The 17,753-nt window shown below is 42.8% G+C and overlaps 1 protein-coding gene across 1 annotated transcript in view; it reads left to right on the top strand.

The window, feature by feature from the left end:
• The window catches only part of LOC306960195 (proline-rich protein 5-like), a gene marked incomplete at its 3' end in the record, with an annotated part of 59,577 nt that overhangs the window by 37,273 nt on the left and 4,551 nt on the right, over positions 1-17,753 (top strand). The window contains exons 6-8 of the mRNA XM_079552560.1: positions 2,733-2,824; positions 6,085-6,225; positions 12,371-12,515. Of these exons, the coding sequence (XP_079408686.1) occupies positions 2,733-2,824; positions 6,085-6,225; positions 12,371-12,515 (378 nt within the window). The remainder of the gene's footprint in view (positions 1-2,732; positions 2,825-6,084; positions 6,226-12,370; positions 12,516-17,753) is intronic.

Raw genomic sequence — 17,753 nt, 5'->3', positions numbered from 1 at the left:
AAGTCAAGCCAAAATCAGGTCCATCTGGATGTTTTTTCACAATACATTGTTCAGCAGAAGCAAAAAACGGCAGCCGTTAGCATCGCTTCACTAACGTTAGCATACATAGCATGAAGCTAGCATAGCTTCCTGTCTACTTGTCCGTATTTATGGGCTGTTGAACCACTTTGCCCCCTCAATGTCTCTGTGTCTTTATTTAGTAAAAACATATATTTATAATTCAGCGTTTGTTAAAGAAATGGAGAAATAAAGAAAGTTTTTCTCTTCTTTGTTTTTCCCGCTCTGTCTCCTTCGAACATGACCAGATATGGGCATTTGCATTAGACGCCGTCTCTATCTATACCCTCTATAGATAAACCTGTACGTCTAAATGTTATGATACATTTGAAAAAAGGTTAGTGCTAGATCGTCTGCTCCGGAGGGACGGTCTGTTGTGAGTTTGTATAGATCTATGAGTTGGTTTGTCTAAAAATACAAATAATCCTAATCCTTAAAGTTAACCCCTTAACTCCCACCTGAACCGAGCACGTTTTCTCCAGTTTGGCTTTACCCCAATCCAAAAGCTTCTGGAAAAAAGCTGTGAAAATAGCAACAAAACAATGATGGAAATGTGACAAAAAAGTGAGAAAACATTGACAAAAAAAGTGACGAAAAATGTATGAAAAGTGGCAAAAATGTCACAAAAATGTCACAAAAAATTGACAAAAAATTGATAAAAAATGGACCAAAAAATGTAAAAAATGTGACAAAAAATGATTAAAAATTGACGAAAAATTGACGAAAAATTGACGAAAAATTGACGAAAAAATGTCAAAAATGTGACAATTTGTGACAAAAAAAATTACAAAAATGTGACAAAAAAAGTGCCAAAAAATTGATTAAAAATGGACGAAAAAATGACAAAAATGTGATAAAAAATTACAAAAATGTTACAAAAATGAGTTGAATACCCAACAAAAAAATGTTGGAAAAAAAATCTGATGACGTGAGGAAAAAGATCCTCTCGGTTCAGGCGGGAGTTAAGAGGTTAACCATTTCCCTGGCCCTCACCTTAATTTGTGTCATGATATCTCACGTTTTCACAGCAGACTGTCCCTCCGGAGCAGACCATCTAGCACTAACCTTGATAAAAGGCACATCAGGCAAAATCGACAATTTAGATTAAAAAGTGATGTCATGGCGGCTGCGTGACTCTCATGGTCGCTTCACAACAGGAAGGATTTGGGAGATGTTTACAAATACACTTGTAAAAGAGCAGTGTATTTTATGAGCATGAAGCGCACAGCGATTCATGACAATGTGTTTCCGTTTGCTTTGCACCTGCGACATGTTAAGAGGTTAAAGGGGGGGTGTTCTGCAAAATGGACTTTCTCAAGCTTTCCATCCTGTTATTCTGTCACTCCCTCATTAAAAACATGGCTGAAGTGTTGCCTTGGCACATTCACGTATTTCTGAGTAATCTGTAAAAACTCTGACGGCGGCCATTTTAGGGATAGGTTTGCCTGAGTCCTCCTAGGAACGCCCCCACCTCCTGGAGACGCCTCCGAGCTTTGGTCACCAGCCGAGTAACCGACCACTGCTCCTCAGCAGAACCCCCTCCCCACTGATGCCACAGACAGCGTGTGGAGGGGGCGTGTCTAAAGGCTCAGAGGTTCTTAAAGAGACAGAGGCCGATTTCAAGACATTCACTACAGCCATTTTGAGAGAGACATTTTAACCTCTTAACTCCCACCTGAACGGATCCCATTTTCTCCAGTTTGGCTTTACCCCAATCGAAAAGCTTCTGGAAAAAAGCTGTGAAAATAGCAACAAAACTGAGACGAAAACAATGATGGAAAAAGTGACGAAAAATTGATGAAAAAGTGGCAAAAATGTTGCAAGAAATTGACAAAAAATGGAAGAAAAAATGACAAAAATTTGAAAAAAAAATACAAAAATGTGACAAAAAAATGACAAAAACTTGATAAAAAAAATGATGAAAAAATGATAGAAATTTGACAAAAAAATACAAAAATTTGACGAAAAAATTACAAAAATGAGTTGAACACCCAGCAAAAAAATGATGGAAAAAAAAATCTGATGACGTGAGGAAAAAGATCCTCTCGGTTCAGGCGGGAGTTAAGAGGTTAAAGAGACAGAGGCCTATTTCAAGACATTCACTACAGCCATTTTGAGAGAGACATTTTATACAAGGCAGTTATTCTAATTTACTGCATTTACAGACCAACAGAAGGTTTGTCATCATTGTAGTGTGATATAGACTGGTGCTGTGGGACTGACAAAAGCAGAACACCCCCTCTTTAAACGCAGTCATTCAGGTCGGCGCTTCACTGTGACAAAGGTGATACAGGCGTTCACACTTCATTGTGGTACATGGACCGTACGCATCAATTCACGAAAACACTCCTTTTGCTTTTTGTAAAACCCACAGAACACCAGAGTGAAGTTTCATTTTCACACTTTGACCAAACAGGAAGTGCTGATCTACGTCAATCTCTCCAAACCCGGCCACAAACGCTGTCGAATCAGATCAGACAAACCACAGGCCGAGCCGTAGTCGATCAATAACAGCTGCTGTGAACATTGCTTTGTGGTAAATGATTAAGTCTCAAGGTTAAATTGTGTTTTAAAGGTTAGAGATACTTTAAGGCCAATAAAAAGAGTACAGAGGCAGACATAGAAATGAACCTGTTAATAAGTTACCTGAACCTGTTTACTCTTGTGTGTTTCAGGTCAGAAGCTTCTGGACTCCTTGGCCGACACCTGGGACTTCTTCTTCTGTGACGTCCTGTCCATGCTGCAGGCCATCTTCTATCCTGTCCAGGTGCAGCAGAAACATCAGTAGTTGCAGCACGTTGCATTGGGATCATTAAAGGTTTGTGCTAGATGTTCTGCTCCGGAGGGACAGTCTGCTGTGAAAACGTGAGATATCATGATACAAATGAAGGTTAGGGCCAGGGAAATGGAAACAACCTCTTAACTCCCGCCTGAACCAAGAGGATCTTTTTCCTCACGTCATCACATTTTTTTTCCAACATTTTTTTGTTGGGTGTTCAACTCATTTTTGTAACTTTTTTGTCATTTTTTATCAATTTTTTGCAATTTTTTTGTCACATTTTTGTCATTTTTTGTCAATTTTTTATCAATTTTTTGTAAAAATTTTTGTGACATTTTTATAATTTTTTCGTTGATTTTTTCGTCAATTCTTAATCCATTTTTTGTCACATTTTTGTCATTTTTTTGTCACATTTTTGTCATTTTTTGGTCAATTTTTAATCAATTTTTTTTAAACATTTTTGTCATTTTTTGGTCAATTTTTAATCAATTTTTTGTAATTTTTTTTGTCACATTTTTGTCATTTTTTGTCATTTTTTTTCACATTTTGTCAATTTTTAATCTATTTTTTGTAAAAAAAATTTGTGACATTTTTGTCATTTTCAATTCTTAATCCATTTTTTGTCACATTTTTGTCATTTTTTGTCATTTTTTTGTCATTTTTTTGTCATTTTTTGTCACATTTTTGTCATTTTTTCATCAATTATTCATCACTTTTTTGTCACATTTCCATCATTGTTTTCGATTCAGTTTTGTTGCTATTTTCAGATTTTTTCCAGAAGCTTTTGGATTGGGGTAAAGCCAAACTGGAGAAAATGTGCTCGGTTCAGGTGGGAGTTAAGGGGTTAACTTTAAGGATTAGGATTATTTGTATTTTTAGACAAACCAACTATACAAACTCACAGCAGACCGTCCCTCCGGAGCAGACGATCTAGCACTAACCATCATTAAAGGGGATGTTTGTTCCAGGGCAAAGAGCCGTCCGTCCGTCAGCTGGCTCTGCTCCACTTCAGAAACATCAGTAGCTGCAGCATGTTGCACTGGGATCATTAAAGGTTAGTGCTAGATGGACGGCTCCGGAGGGACAGTCTGCTGTGAAAACGTGAGATATCATGACACAAATTAAGGTGAGGGCCAAGGAAATGGAAACAACCTCATAACTCCCGCCTGAACCGAGAGGATCTTTTTCCTCACGTCATCACATTTTTTTTCCAACATTTTTTTTGTTGGGTGTTCAACTCATTTGTGTAACTTTTTTGTCATTTTTTAATCCATTTTTTGTAATTTTTTGTCACATTTTTGTCATTTTTTTGTCAATTTTTAATCAATTTTTTTAAACATTTTTGTCATTTTTTCGTCCATTTTTTCGTCAATTCTTAATCCATTTTTTGTCATTTTTTGTCATTTTTTGTCATTTTTTCGTCAATTTTTCATCACATTTTTGTCATTTTTTTTGTCACATTTTTGTCATTTTTTGTAAATTTTTAATCATTTTTTTTTTACATTTTCGTCATTTTTTCGTCAATTTTTTCGTCAATTCTTAATCCATTTTTTGTCATTTTTTTGTCACATTTTGTCACATTTTTGTCATTTTTTTGTCACATTTTGTCACATTTTTGTCATTTTTTGTCACATTTTTGTCATTTTTTCATCAATTTTTCATCAATTTTTCGTCACTTTTTTGTCACATTTCCATCATTGTTTTCGATTCAGTTTTGTTGCTATTTTCAGATTTTTTCCAGAAGCTTTTGGATTGGGGTAAAGCCAAACTGGAGAAAATGTGCTCGGTTCAGGTGGGAGTTAAGGGGTTAATTTTAAGGATTAGGATTATTTGTATTTTTAGACAAACCAACTCATAGATCTATACAAACTCACAGCAGACCGTCCCTCCAGAGCAGACGATCTCGCACTAATCATCATTAAAGGGGATGTTTGTTCCAGGGCAAAGAGCCGTCCGTCCGTCAGCTGGCTCTGCTCCACTTCAGAAACATCAGTAGTTGCAGCATGTTGCTTTGGGACAGGATCCTTAAAGGGGATGTTTGTGTTTGTTCCAGGGCAAAGAGCTTAAAGGTTAGTGCTAGATGTTCTGCTCCGGAGGGACAGTCTGCTGTGAAAACGTGAGATATCGTGACACAAATTAAGGTTAGGGCCAGGGAAATGGTAAACCTCTTAACTCCCGACTGAACCGAGAGGATCTTTTTCCTCACGTCATCACGTCATTTTTTAATCAATTTTTTTGTGTGACATTTTTGTCATTTTTTCGTCATTTTTTTGTCACATTTTTGTCATTTTTTTGTCAATTTTAATCAATTTTTTTTAACATTTTTGTCATTTTTTAGGTCAATTTTTAATCAATTTTTTTTAAACATTTTTTGTCATTTTTTTGTCACATTTTTGTCATTTTTGTGTCTATTTTTAATCATTTTTTTTTAAACATTTTTTTTAAACATTTTTCGTCAATTCTTTGTCACATTTTTGTCATTTTTTGTCAATTTTTAATCAAATTTTTTAAAACATTTTTGTCATTTTTTCGTCAATTTTTCTTCAATTTTTAATCAAATTTTTGTCATTTTTTCGTCACTTTTTTTGTCATTTTTTTGTCATTTTTTTGTCAATTTTTAATCAAATTTTTTTTAAACATTTTTTTTAAACATTTTTTGTCAATTTTTAGTCAATTTTTAGTCAATTTTTAATCAAATTTTTTAAAACATTTTTGTCATTTTTTCGTCAATTTTTTCGTCACATTTTTGTCATTTTTTCGTCAATTTTTAATCCATTTTTTCGTCACATTTTTGTCATTTTTTTGTCATTTTTTGTCACATTTTTGTCATTTTTTCGTCAATTTTTCATCAATTTTTCATCAATTTTTCGTCACTTTTTTGTCGCTTTTTTCTCACATTTCCATCATTGTTTTCGATTCAGTTTTGTTGCTATTTTCAGATTTTTTCCAGAAGCTTTTAGATTTGGGGTAAAGCCAAACTGGAGAAAATGTGCTCGGTTCAGGTGGGAGTTAACCTTAAGGATTAGGATTATTTGTATTTTTAGACAAACCAACTATACAAACTCACAGCAGACCGTCCCTCCAGAGCAGACGATCTAGCACTAACCATCATTAAAGGGGATGTTTGTTCCAGGGCAAAGAGCCGTCCGTCCGTCAGCTGGCTCTGCTCCACTTCAGAAACATCAGTAGCTGCAGCATGTTGCACTGGGACGGGATCATTAAAGGGGATGTTTGTGTTTTTGTTCCAGGGCAAAGAGCCGTCCGTCCGTCAGCTGGCTCTGCTCCACTTCAGAAACATCATCACGCTCAACCTCAAACTGGACGACGCCTTGTCCAAACCTCGAGCCAGAGTCCCTCCCTCCATCATCCAGATGCTGCTAATACTGCAGGTACTGCTATACAGCGTGGAATTACCCAGGGGTGCCAGGTCCGAGGATAAAAAAATTAATAAAACCGCCTGAAATGTTACTGCCAGTCAATTTGGACAAATATGATGAAAATATGTTTCTATTTCAATTCTTTCATTTAAATGTTCCCAGTGGCGGCGTGGGGCTGTTGCACACCATGTTTGTGCTGGGAAAAAAATAAAAGGAAAACTATCAGATTTACTTATTTAATCACATATCATCAAATGCCCATACAATACCCAACATTACAGACAACTGTTCCCAGAGCTCAGGGCATCAGACACCTGACTTCCTTCCTTCCTTCCTTCCTTCCTTCCTTCCTTCCTTCCTTCCTTCCTTCCTTCCTTCCTTCCTTCCTTCCTTCCTTCCTTCCTTCCTTCCTTCCTTCCTTCCTTCCTTCCTTCCTTCCTTCCTTCCTTCCTTCCTTCCTTCCTTCCCTCCCTCCCTCCCTCCCTCCCTCCCTTCCTTCCTTCCTTCCTTCCTTCCTTCCTTCCTTCCTAAATGTGAGTTTAGAATCAATAATGACCCCTAAATATTTAGATTCTTGAACCACTGCTAATGCGTGTCCTGCAACATCAACAGGCACGAGTTACTTAGTACTGCTTTAACTGTAAAAAATTTAAAATATGATTTTTTTCTTCTTCTTTTTCTTGTCAAAAACATGACGGGAGGGGCTTAGGCCACCTCGCCCATTGATACCAGCCGTTGTTGTTCACTCTTGTCCCTCATGCCATGCAATAGGTCTATTTCTTTTGTGTAAGCTTGGTTAACATGAACAACACCACAATAGACGACTATGCTATATACTATATCAACGGTCACAAGAAACAGACAGGCTGCTGTGCTCTTCTAAACAGAGGAGGAGCATTTGTTTACCACATGTGTGTCACTTCTTACCGCTGCATTCGTCTGTCCAAGCATCTGCTGCTGCACTCTTAGTACATCCTTCTTCATCCTCCCCCCCTTCTCTCATCAGCTGCTTCCGTGTTCTGCCCCAAATAAAGCTATTTTGATAAACATGAGAAAGTTTACATGAATGAGAGCTGTTTACGACTCTGAGTCCACGGGGATTACACGTCCAGGTGGCCGAGCGCGAACTGCATTTTACTGCATCTTAAAACCTAGAGTTACATCAGCGGTTCAGAAAATGTTCAGAAAAAGCACCACCTAAAAGGATATGTGACCTTCCAGGTATCACCAGGCCCATAGATCAGGTTACATCCAGGACTAGACAGGGACTATTAAAGTGACACACGGCCAAAGCCAGAGATGTTTAATCCCATCCAGGTCTGAAAAAAATATGAAATAGGAAGGAACGCAGAGGATGTTGAGCTGCAGTGGGAGCTCACAGGAAGTTCAGTGTGTGAGGATGAGCACAGGCTCTTCCCATGACCAGGCTGCCCCTCCGCTGCCCCTCCGCTGCCTCTCTGCTGCCCCTCTGCTGCCCCTCTGCTGCCCCTCTGCTGCCCCTCTGCTGCCCCCCTGCTGCCCCTCTGCTCAGCTGTGTCTGTGTGAAGCATCTTCTCTGTTTGTCCCTCTGAGACCTGAACGTATACAGAGAGGAGAAAACGCCATAAGCTTAATGTAAACATAAACACTTACTGTGTAGAACCGGCTGATCCTGTAGATGTTTTTTTGTCATTGAGAAGCTTCTATTTCCATTTCTCTCCCTCGTCCACGAGACCTGCACGCACACTCTAGGTCTACAGAATAAACAGGGAAAAGACAATTCTGTAAAGCTTCATATAAACAACAAGAGGCAATGGGATTATTATCAAACATAGGCCGACTGTCAACATTTAAGGGACTACACGGCGTTTAAAAGTGTTGAAATGGTGTATGTTCCTCCCCCTAATGTGTAGAATCCATAATAACCCTAAAGTTTTATTTCGCAGTTTAATGAGGCATCGTCGGCCATTTTCTTCCACTGACGGAGACACAGACTAACACGGTGAATCCAGGACTACAGTCACTGCACTGTGACTTGTCAGGGCTGGTTTCATGTGTAATTTCTCCAGCTGAGTGAGAAGTTGTGACGCGAGTTCGCTGAAGTCTGGCTCTTCATGTGGTGTGTTTTGTGGCTGTGGGTTCAGGGCTGAAATGTAATAAGTCTGTGCCTTTCTCATAAAAAACAGATATGGTAGTTAGTGTTCACTCTGTAGCACATCTTTACCGTTACACCCACAGCACTGATCTCTTCATGAGGAACCAGTTCACAAAGTGCTGCACTGATGCGTCAGAAACGCACTTTGATTTTCCCTGGAAGTGGAATGAGATTGTTATTTGTCCATCTGCAGTAAATGGTAAAAGTAGACATATATAAACCCAATTTTTTCACAAGCAAGTTTTTGTTAGCATTACTGTGACAGTGACCCTCCATCCATCCACCCATCAGCAAGAGATGCCCAAACTTCCCGATCCACACACACCTCCTCCAGCTGTTCTGACCCCGAGGCGACACCAGGCCAGCTCGGAGACATAGTCCCACCAGCGTGTCCTGGGTCTTCCACGAGGCCTGGAGCACCTCACACGCAGTGTTCGTTTCGTCGACTAAAATATTTTGGGCCCGATCTTGTGCATCAAAACGGAGACGATAGCGTGACATTTTGCCTCAGTAGCAGCACTTTGTGATCTTCCACTCCAGACTTAGCGCTTTAAGTGGGTGGAGACACACATTTTCCTCCAACCAGATCGACTCCGCCTCCAGGAGAGGGGTTGTGTGGGAGTGGGGGGTGAACATGTGCTTTTGTTTTGCTTCGCGTTCGCGCCACAGCGGACGCTGTAGCTCTTTTTCTCTGGAGACGTGAACATGGTTTAGCTCACGATGGTTTAGCTCACGATGGTTTAGCTCACGATGGGGTAAATAAAGTTTTTAGTTTGACCTGTGAGAGCCTAAGGCTTAAGAAAGAAGCAAGACAGCGCAATGTAAACCAGGAAATGAATGTCAGCCGTGTTTCCATCAGTGCAGTCGCCTCCTCTTGTGACGCCCCTTCACAGGTGGCGGAGGCGAATGGCACATATAGCGCCGCCAAGAGCCTTCGCCGCCCCGTGCACCGCCACAAGATCTGGCCCTTAGTCTTAATTTTAGTCAAAGTGATATTTTTGTGACTAAATTTGGACTAAAACTAAATCAAAAGTTTCTCATGAGACTAAAACTGTGACTAAAATGTCCAGATATTTTAGTCGACTAAAATAAGACTAAATAAAAATGAAAAGGAGAGACTAAAATCATCCAAACTTGTATTGAGCGTCTGAACAACATTAAATATGATTATAATCAATATTATCAATGCAAAGTCCACTCAATTAGTCTTAAATTGAGTCGACTAAAACTAGACTAAAATTGAAACATTTTTTTGGACTAAAAATATGTTGTCAAAATGAACACTGCTCACACGGGAGGCGACCAGGAGGTATCCGGAACAGCTGCCCGAGCCACCTCAGCTGCTCCTTTCGACGTGAAGGAGCAGCGACTCTACTACGAGCTCCTCCCGGGTAACTGAGCTCCTCAGCCCCAGACACCCTGCGAAGGAAACTCATTTCGGCCGCTTGTATTCGCGATCTCGTCCTTTCGGTCACGACCCAAATCTCATGACCACAGGTGAGGATCACATGACCATAGGTGAGGATCACATGACCATAGGTGAGGATCACATGACCATAGGTGAGGGTCACATGACCATAGGTGAGGATCACATGACCATAGGTGAGGGTCACATGACCATAGGTGAGGATCACATGACCATAGGTGAGGATCACATGACCATAGGTGAGGGTCACATGACCATAGGTGAGGATCTCATGACCATAGGTGAGGATCTCATGACCATAGGTGAGGATCTCATGACCATAGGTGAGGATCTCATGACCATAGGTGAGGATCACATGACCATAGGTGAGGATCTCATGACCATAGGTGAGGATCTCATGACCATAGGTGAGGATCACATGACCATAGGTGAGGATCTCATGACCATAGGTGAGGATCACATGACCATAGGTGAGGATCTCATGACCATAGGTGAGGGTAGGAACGTAGATCAGTGTTAATTTTTAGTTTTAGTCTTTTGACTAAAATGTAAGTTAATTTTAGTCGAGATTTAGTCGACTAAAATTGGATGTCAATTTCCATCCATCTTCTTCCACTTGTCCATTGCCGGGTCGTGGGGGCAACTGTTGGAGCTGCCCGAATCACACTGCACCAGCCCCTATGGCGCCTCCTGCAGGTGGTGGGTCCACAGAAGGACGGCCTCATGATTAACCGGGCCTGTCGGTCTCTCATAAGGAGCTTCTGAACCGCTTTTTGTCTGACCCGTCACCTATAGGACCTGTTTGCCCTGGGAGACCCTACAGGGGCACGAAGCCCTGACACCAGAGCTCCAGTATCATGCGGGTGCTCAAACCCTCCTCCACATTAAGGTGGTGGTTCCAGGAGGGGTGCATGTCGATTTAGTCGACTAAATTTAAGACTACTTTAGTGGACTTTGCATTGATAATATTGATTATAATCATATTTAATGTTGTTCCTCTGCTTCATGGAGCTGCTCCACATGAACAAAGCTCAGAGCTGATCCTTTAAACATGATCTGAGGCTCTTTCAGACGCTCAATACAAGTTTGGATGATTTTAGTCTCTCCTTTTCATTTTTATTTAGTCTGATTTTAGTCGACTCAAATATCTGGACATTTTAGTCACAGTTTTAGTCTCATGAGAAACTTTTGATTTAGTTTTAGTCCAATTTTAGTCGACAAAAATATCACTTTGACTAAAATTAAGACTAAATATTTTAGTCGACGAAATTAACACTGACGTAGATCGATCGGTAAATCGAGAGCTTTGCCTCAGACTCAGCTCCCTCTTCACCACGACAGACCGATACAGCGACCGCATCACTGCTGACGCCGCACCGATCCGTCTGTCCATCTCACGCTCCATCCGTCCCTCACTGAGAACAAGACCTGAGATACTTGAACTCCTCCACTTGAGGCGAGGACTCCCCACAGACCTGAAGAGGGGAAGCACCTTGCCTCAGTGACCCTGAAAGTTGTTGCTTTTTACTGTGAGTAATTTGGATGTTAGACAAATATGGAATGTACAATTAATGAAAACAAACAAAGAAACTCTTAAGTTCAAACTAAAAACATCTCCACCTGGATGTCACTCACTGTTCTGATCTGGAGCTGCTGCAGTTGGTCAGGAGATCAGCTGACGACCTGAACATCCAGAATGACCAGGTTATTCCATTAAAGGATTTCTTCTTCCCTGATGGCACAGACGTATTCCAAGCTGACAGTGCCAGGATTCCTCTGGCTCACATTGTGAAAGACTCGTTCAGGGAGCATGAGATGGATTGAGAGTCCAGATCTCAACCCGATTCTTTGAATCTTTGGGATGTGCTGGAGAAGGCTATGCGTGGTGATCACACTCTCCCATGAATGCCGGATGCTTTGTTTGCTTTAAATCAGGGGTGCCCAAAGTGGGGCCCCCGGAACAATTCTGTTGGCCCGCCAGAGAGTGACCTACTTTAGCGCAGCATCTGGTTAATACTAGCTCTCTCCCATTCATTCTCAATGGCAAATATAGATGCAGTACACCTTTTGGCCACTAGCGTCAAATTGGGGGCGCTGTTTCACTCCTTTCGCAAAGTTAAGGAAACACTGTTCTGGTGTCTTGTTTGTCAGTCATAGAGCGTCGTAGCATCAACTTCCCAACTTTTTCCAATTTTTATTGCAAAGGTCGTTGACGTCTATGACTTATAAAATAATTTATGCTGAACTGACACTTTCAAATTGGTCTAATGTGGCATTTCTTTGACTTAAAGAAATGAATGAGGTAAAGTCACTGTAGGTGCTGCAGGTACAGGTGGTGTTGTTGCACTATATTTCTACAATAATTGATTTTGTTCTACTAAAACTTGGCTTTTGTAGCATGTTATTTGCATAGATAGAATTAAATGCAAATGTATACCAAAAAAGAAAATAAAGTAACTATTATTATTTGCAGTTGTATGTGTCTCACGCTGACATCGCCGTGATTGGCCCGCGACCCTAAGGCACTTTTTCATTTTGGCCCTTAGAGACAAAAAGTTTGGGCACCCCTGCTTTAAGTGATGTGGTCTGTGTTGCAGGGGGTCCACGAGTCCAAAGGAGTGACCGACGACTACCTGCGTCTGGAGGGGCTCATTCAGAAGGTGGTGTCTCCGTATCTGGGCACTCACGGCCTGTTCTCCAGAGACGGACAGACCAGCTCGCAGTGCTCCACCTGTCTGCTAGGTACTGTCTGCTAGGTACTGTCTGCTGGGTACTGTCTGCTAGGTACTGTCTGCTAGGTACTGTCTGCTAGGTACTGTCTGCTAGGTACTGTCTGCTGGGTACTGTCTGCTAGGTACTGTCTGCTAGGTACTGTCTGCTAGGTACTGTCTGCTAGGTACTGTCTGCTGGATACTGTCTGCTAGGTACTGTCTGCTAGGTACTGTCTGCTAGGTACTGTCTGCTAGGTACTGTCTGCTAGATACTGTCTGCTAGATACTGTCTGCTAGATACTGTCTGCTAGGTACTGTCTGCTAGGTACTGTCTGCTAGGTACTGTCTGCTAGGTACTGTCTGCTGGGTACTGTCTGCTGGGTACTGTCTGCTAGGTACTGTCTGCTAGGTACTGTCTGCTAGGTACTGTCTGCTAGGTACTGTCTGCTAGGTACTGTCTGCTGGGTACTGTCTGCTAGGTACTGTCTGCTAGGTACTGTCTGCTAGGTACTGTCTGCTAGGTACTGTCTGCTGGGTACTGTCTGCTAGGTACTGTCTGCTAGGTACTGTCTGCTAGGTACTGTCTGCTGGATACTGTCTGCTAGGTACTGTCTGCTGGATACTGTCTGCTAGGTACTGTCTGCTAGATACTGTCTGCTAGGTACTGTCTGCTAGGTACTGTCTGCTAGGTACTGTCTGCTAGGTACTGTCTGCTGGATACTGTCTGCTAGGTACTGTCTGCTAGGTACTGTCTGCTATAGGTACTGTCTGCTAGGTACTGTCTGCTAGGTACTGTCTGCTAGGTACTGTCTGCTGGATACTGTCTGCTAGGTACTGTCTGCTAGGTACTGTCTGCTGGGTACTGTCTGCTGGGTACTGTCTGCTAGGTACTGTCTGCTAGGTACTGTCTGCTAGGTACTGTCTGCTAGGTACTGTCTGCTAGGTACTGTCTGCTAGGTACTGTCTGCTAGGTACTGTCTGCTAGGTACTGTCTGCTAGATACTGTCTGCTAGGTACTGTCTGCTGGGTACTGTCTGCTGGGTACTGTCTGCTGGGTACTGTCTGCTAGGTACTGTCTGCTAGGTACTGTCTGCTAGGTACTGTCTGCTAGGTACTGTCTGCTAGGTACTGTCTGCTAGGTACTGTCTGCTAGATACTGTCTGCTAGGTACTGTCTGCTAGGTACTGTCTGCTGGGTACTGTCTGCTGGGTACTGTCTGCTAGGTACTGTCTGCTAGGTACTGTCTGCTAGGTACTGTCTGCTAGGTACTGTCTGCTACTGTCTGCTAGGTACTGTCTGCTAGGTACTGTCTGCTAGGTACTGTCTGCTGGGTACTGTCTGCTGGGTACTGTCTGCTAGGTACTGTCTGCTAGATACTGTCTGCTGGGTACTGTCTGCTAGGTACTGTCTGCTAGGTACTGTCTGCTAGGTACTGTCTGCTGGGTACTGTCTGCTAGGTACTGTCTGCTGGGTACTGTCTGCTAGATACTGTCTGCTGGGTACTGTCTGCTGGGTACTGTCTGCTAGGTACTGTCTGCTAGGTACTGTCTGCTATAGGTACTGTCTGCTATAGGTACTGTCTGCTATAGGTACTGTCTGCTATAGGTACTGTCTGCTAGGTACGGTCTGCTAGGTACTGTCTGCTAGGTACTGTCTGCTAGGTACTGTCTGCTAGGTACGGTCTGCTAGGTACCGTCTGCTATAGGTACTGTCTGCTGGGTACTGTCTGCTAGGTACTGTCTGCTGGGTACTGTCTGCTGGGTACTGTCTGCTGGGTACTGTCTGCTGGGTACTGTCTGCTAGGTACTGTCTGCTGGGTACTGTCTGCTGGGTACTGTCTGCTGGGTACTGTCTGCTAGGTACTGTCTGCTAGGTACTGTCTGCTGGGTACTGTCTGCTAGGTACTGTCTGCTAGGTACTGTCTGCTAGGTACTGTCTGCTAGGTACTGTCTGCTAGGTACTGTCTGCTGGGTACTGTCTGCTAGATACTGTCTGCTACTGTCTGCTAGGTACTGTCTGCTGGGTACTGTCTGCTAGGTACTGTCTGCTAGGTACTGTCTGCTAGGTACTGTCTGCTGGGTACTGTCTGCTAGGTACTGTCTGTTAGGTACTGTCTGCTAGGTGCTGTCTGCTAGGTACTGTCTGTTAGGTACTGTCTGCTAGGTGCTGTCTGCTAGGTACTGTCTGCTAGGTACTGTCTGCTAGGTACTGTCTGCTAGGTACTGTCTGCTAAGTACTGTCTGTTAGGTACTGTCTGCTAGGTACTGTCTGCTAGGTACTGTCTGCTAGGTACTGTCTGCTAAGTACTGTCTGTTAGGTACTGTCTGCTAGGTACTGTCTGCTAGGTACTGTCTGCTGGGTACTGTCTGCTAGGTACTGTCTGCTAGGTACTGTCTGCTAGGTACTGTCTGCTAGGTACTGTCTGCTAAGTACTGTCTGTTAGGTACTGTCTGCTAGGTACTGTCTGCTGGGTACTGTCTGCTAGGTACTGTCTGCTAGGTACTGTCTGCTAGGTACTGTCTGCTAGGTACTGTCTGCTGGGTACTGTCTGCTAGGTACTGTCTGCTAAGTACTGTCTGTTAGGTACTGTCTGCTAGGTACTGTCTGCTGGGTACTGTCTGCTAGGTACTGTCTGCTAGGTACTGTCTGCTAGGTACTGTCTGCTAGGTACTGTCTGCTAGGTACTGTCTGCTAGGTACTGTCTGCTAGGTACTGTCTGCTAGGTACTGTCTGCTAGGTACTGTCTGCTAGGTACTGTCTGCTAGGTACTGTCTGCTGGGTACTGTCTGCTAGGTACTGTCTGCTAGGTGCTGTCTGCTAGATACTGTCTGTTAGGTACTGTCTGCTAGGTGCTGTCTGCTGGGTACTGTCTGCTGGGTACTGTCTGCTAGGTGCTGTCTGCTAGATACTGTCTGTTAGGTACTGTCTGCTGGGTACTGTCTGCTAGGTACTGTCTGCTAGGTACTGTCTGCTAGATACTGTCTGCTAGGTACTGTCTGCTGGGTACTGTCTGCTGGGTACTGTCTGCTAGGTACTGTCTGCTGGGTACTGTCTGCTAGGTGCTGTCTGCTAGATACTGTCTGTTAGGTACTGTCTGCTGGGTACTGTCTGCTAGGTACTGTCTGCTAAGTACTGTCTGTTAGGTACTGTCTGCTATAGGTACTGTCTGCTAGGTACTGTCTGCTAGGTACTGTCTGCTAGGTACTGTCTGCTAGGTACTGTCTGCTAGGTACTGTCTGCTAGGTACTGTCTGCTGGGTACTGTCTGCTAGGTACTGTCTGCTAGGTACTGTCTGCTAGGTACTGTCTGCTAGGTACTGTCTGCTGGGTACTGTCTGCTAGGTACTGTCTGCTAGGTACTGTCTGCTAGGTACTGTCTGCTAGGTACCGTCTGCAAGGTACTGTCTGCTGGGTACTGTCTGCTAGGTACTGTCTGCTAGGTACTGTCTGCTGGGTACTGTCTGCTGGGTACTGTCTGCTGGGTACTGTCTGCTGGGTACTGTCTGCTGGGTACTGTCTGCTGGGTACTGTCTGCTAGGTACCGTCTGCTAGTGTCTGCTAGGTACTGTCTGCTAGGTACTGTCTGCTAGGTACTGTCTGCTGGGTACTGTCTGCTAGGTACTGTCTGCTAGGTACTGTCTGCTAGTGTCTGCTAGGTACTGTCTGCTAGGTACTGTCTGCTAGGTACTGTCTGCTGGGTACTGTCTGCTAGGTACCGTCTGCTAGATACCGTCTGCTAGGTACTGTCTGCTAGGTACTGTCTGCTAGGTACTGTCTGCTAGGTACTGTCTGCTAGGTACTGTCTGCTAGGTACTGTCTGCTAGGTACTGTCTGCTAGGTACTGTCTGCTGGGTACTGTCTGCTGGGTACTGTCTGCTGGGTACTGTCTGCTAGGTACTGTCTACTGGGTACTGTCTGCTGGGTACTGTCTGCTAGGTGCTGTCTGCTAGGTGCTGTCTGCTAGGTACTGTCTGCTAGGTACTGTCTGCTAGGTACTGTCTGCTAGGTACTGTCTGCTAGGTACTGTCTGCTAGGTGCTGTCTGCTAGGTACTGTCTGCTAGATACTGTCTGCTAGGTACTGTCTGCTAGATACTGTCTGCTAGGTACTGTCTGCTAGGTACTGTCTGCTGGGTACTGTCTGCTAGGTACTGTCTGCTGGGTACTGTCTGCTAGGTACTGTCTGCTAGGTACTGTCTGCTAGGTACTGTCTGCTGGGTACTGTCTGCTAGGTACTGTCTGCTAGATACTGTCTGCTAGGTACTGTCTGCTAGGTACTGTCTGCTAGGTACTGTCTGCTAGATACTGTCTGCTGGATACTGTCTGCTAGGTACTGTCTGCTGGGTACTGTCTGCTGGGTACTGTCTGCTAGATACTGTCTGCTAGGTACTGTCTGCTAGGTACTGTCTGCTAGGTACTGTCTGCTGGGTACTGTCTGCTATAGGTACTGTCTGCTAGGTACTGTCTGCTAGGTACTGTCTGCTGGGTACTGTCTGCTAGGTACTGTCTGCTAGGTACTGTCTGCTATCATGTGTGGGAGGATGTTTTAGTTAGGGGGCGCTGAGGGACAAAATGTACCCCCAAAATACTTTTTCTGTGATAAATCCTATTGATTAACCTCTTAACTCCCGCCTGAACCGAGAGCATTTTCTCCAGTTCAGCTTTACCCAAATCCTGTAGGCCAGTGTAACGCCTCATTTGAAAGACCTACAAAACTAAATGGATCTTTTTCCTCACGTCAGATTTTTTTTCATCACTTTTTTGTCGGGCAGTCGTCTCATTTTGGTCAAATTTTCGTGACTTTTTTGACACTTTTTCGTCTAATTATTCGCATTTTTTTGTCAAATTCTTAGCACTTTTTCGTCCTTTTTTTCGCGCAATTTTTCATCAATTTTTTTTTCACTTTTTTGTCACTTTTTCGTCAAATTTTTTCTAAATTTTTCGTGAAATTTTTCTCACTTTTGTCAAATTTTTGTTCATTTTTTGTAAATTTTTAGTCAAATTTTTCTCACTTTTTTGTCAAATTTTTCTCACTTTTTTGTCAATTTTTTGTCGATTTTCGTGAATTTTTTTCTAAATTTTTCGTGAAATTTTTCTCACTTTTTTGTTCATTTTTAGTCACTTTTTCGTCCTTTTTTTCTAAATTTTTTGTCATTTTTTTGTCATTTTTTTGTCATTTTTTTGTCAATTTTTTGTCAAATTTTTGTCAATTTTTTGTCAATTTTTGTCATTTTTTATAAATTTTTTGTCACTTTTTCGTCAATGTTTTCTC

This window comes from Gobius niger, assembly GCF_951799975.1.
Source record: "Gobius niger genome assembly, chromosome: 2".
Classification (NCBI taxonomy): domain Eukaryota; kingdom Metazoa; phylum Chordata; class Actinopteri; order Gobiiformes; family Gobiidae; genus Gobius; species Gobius niger.
Note: the sequence above shows the minus strand (reverse complement) of the source record. Positions and strands in the feature narration are given on the sequence as shown.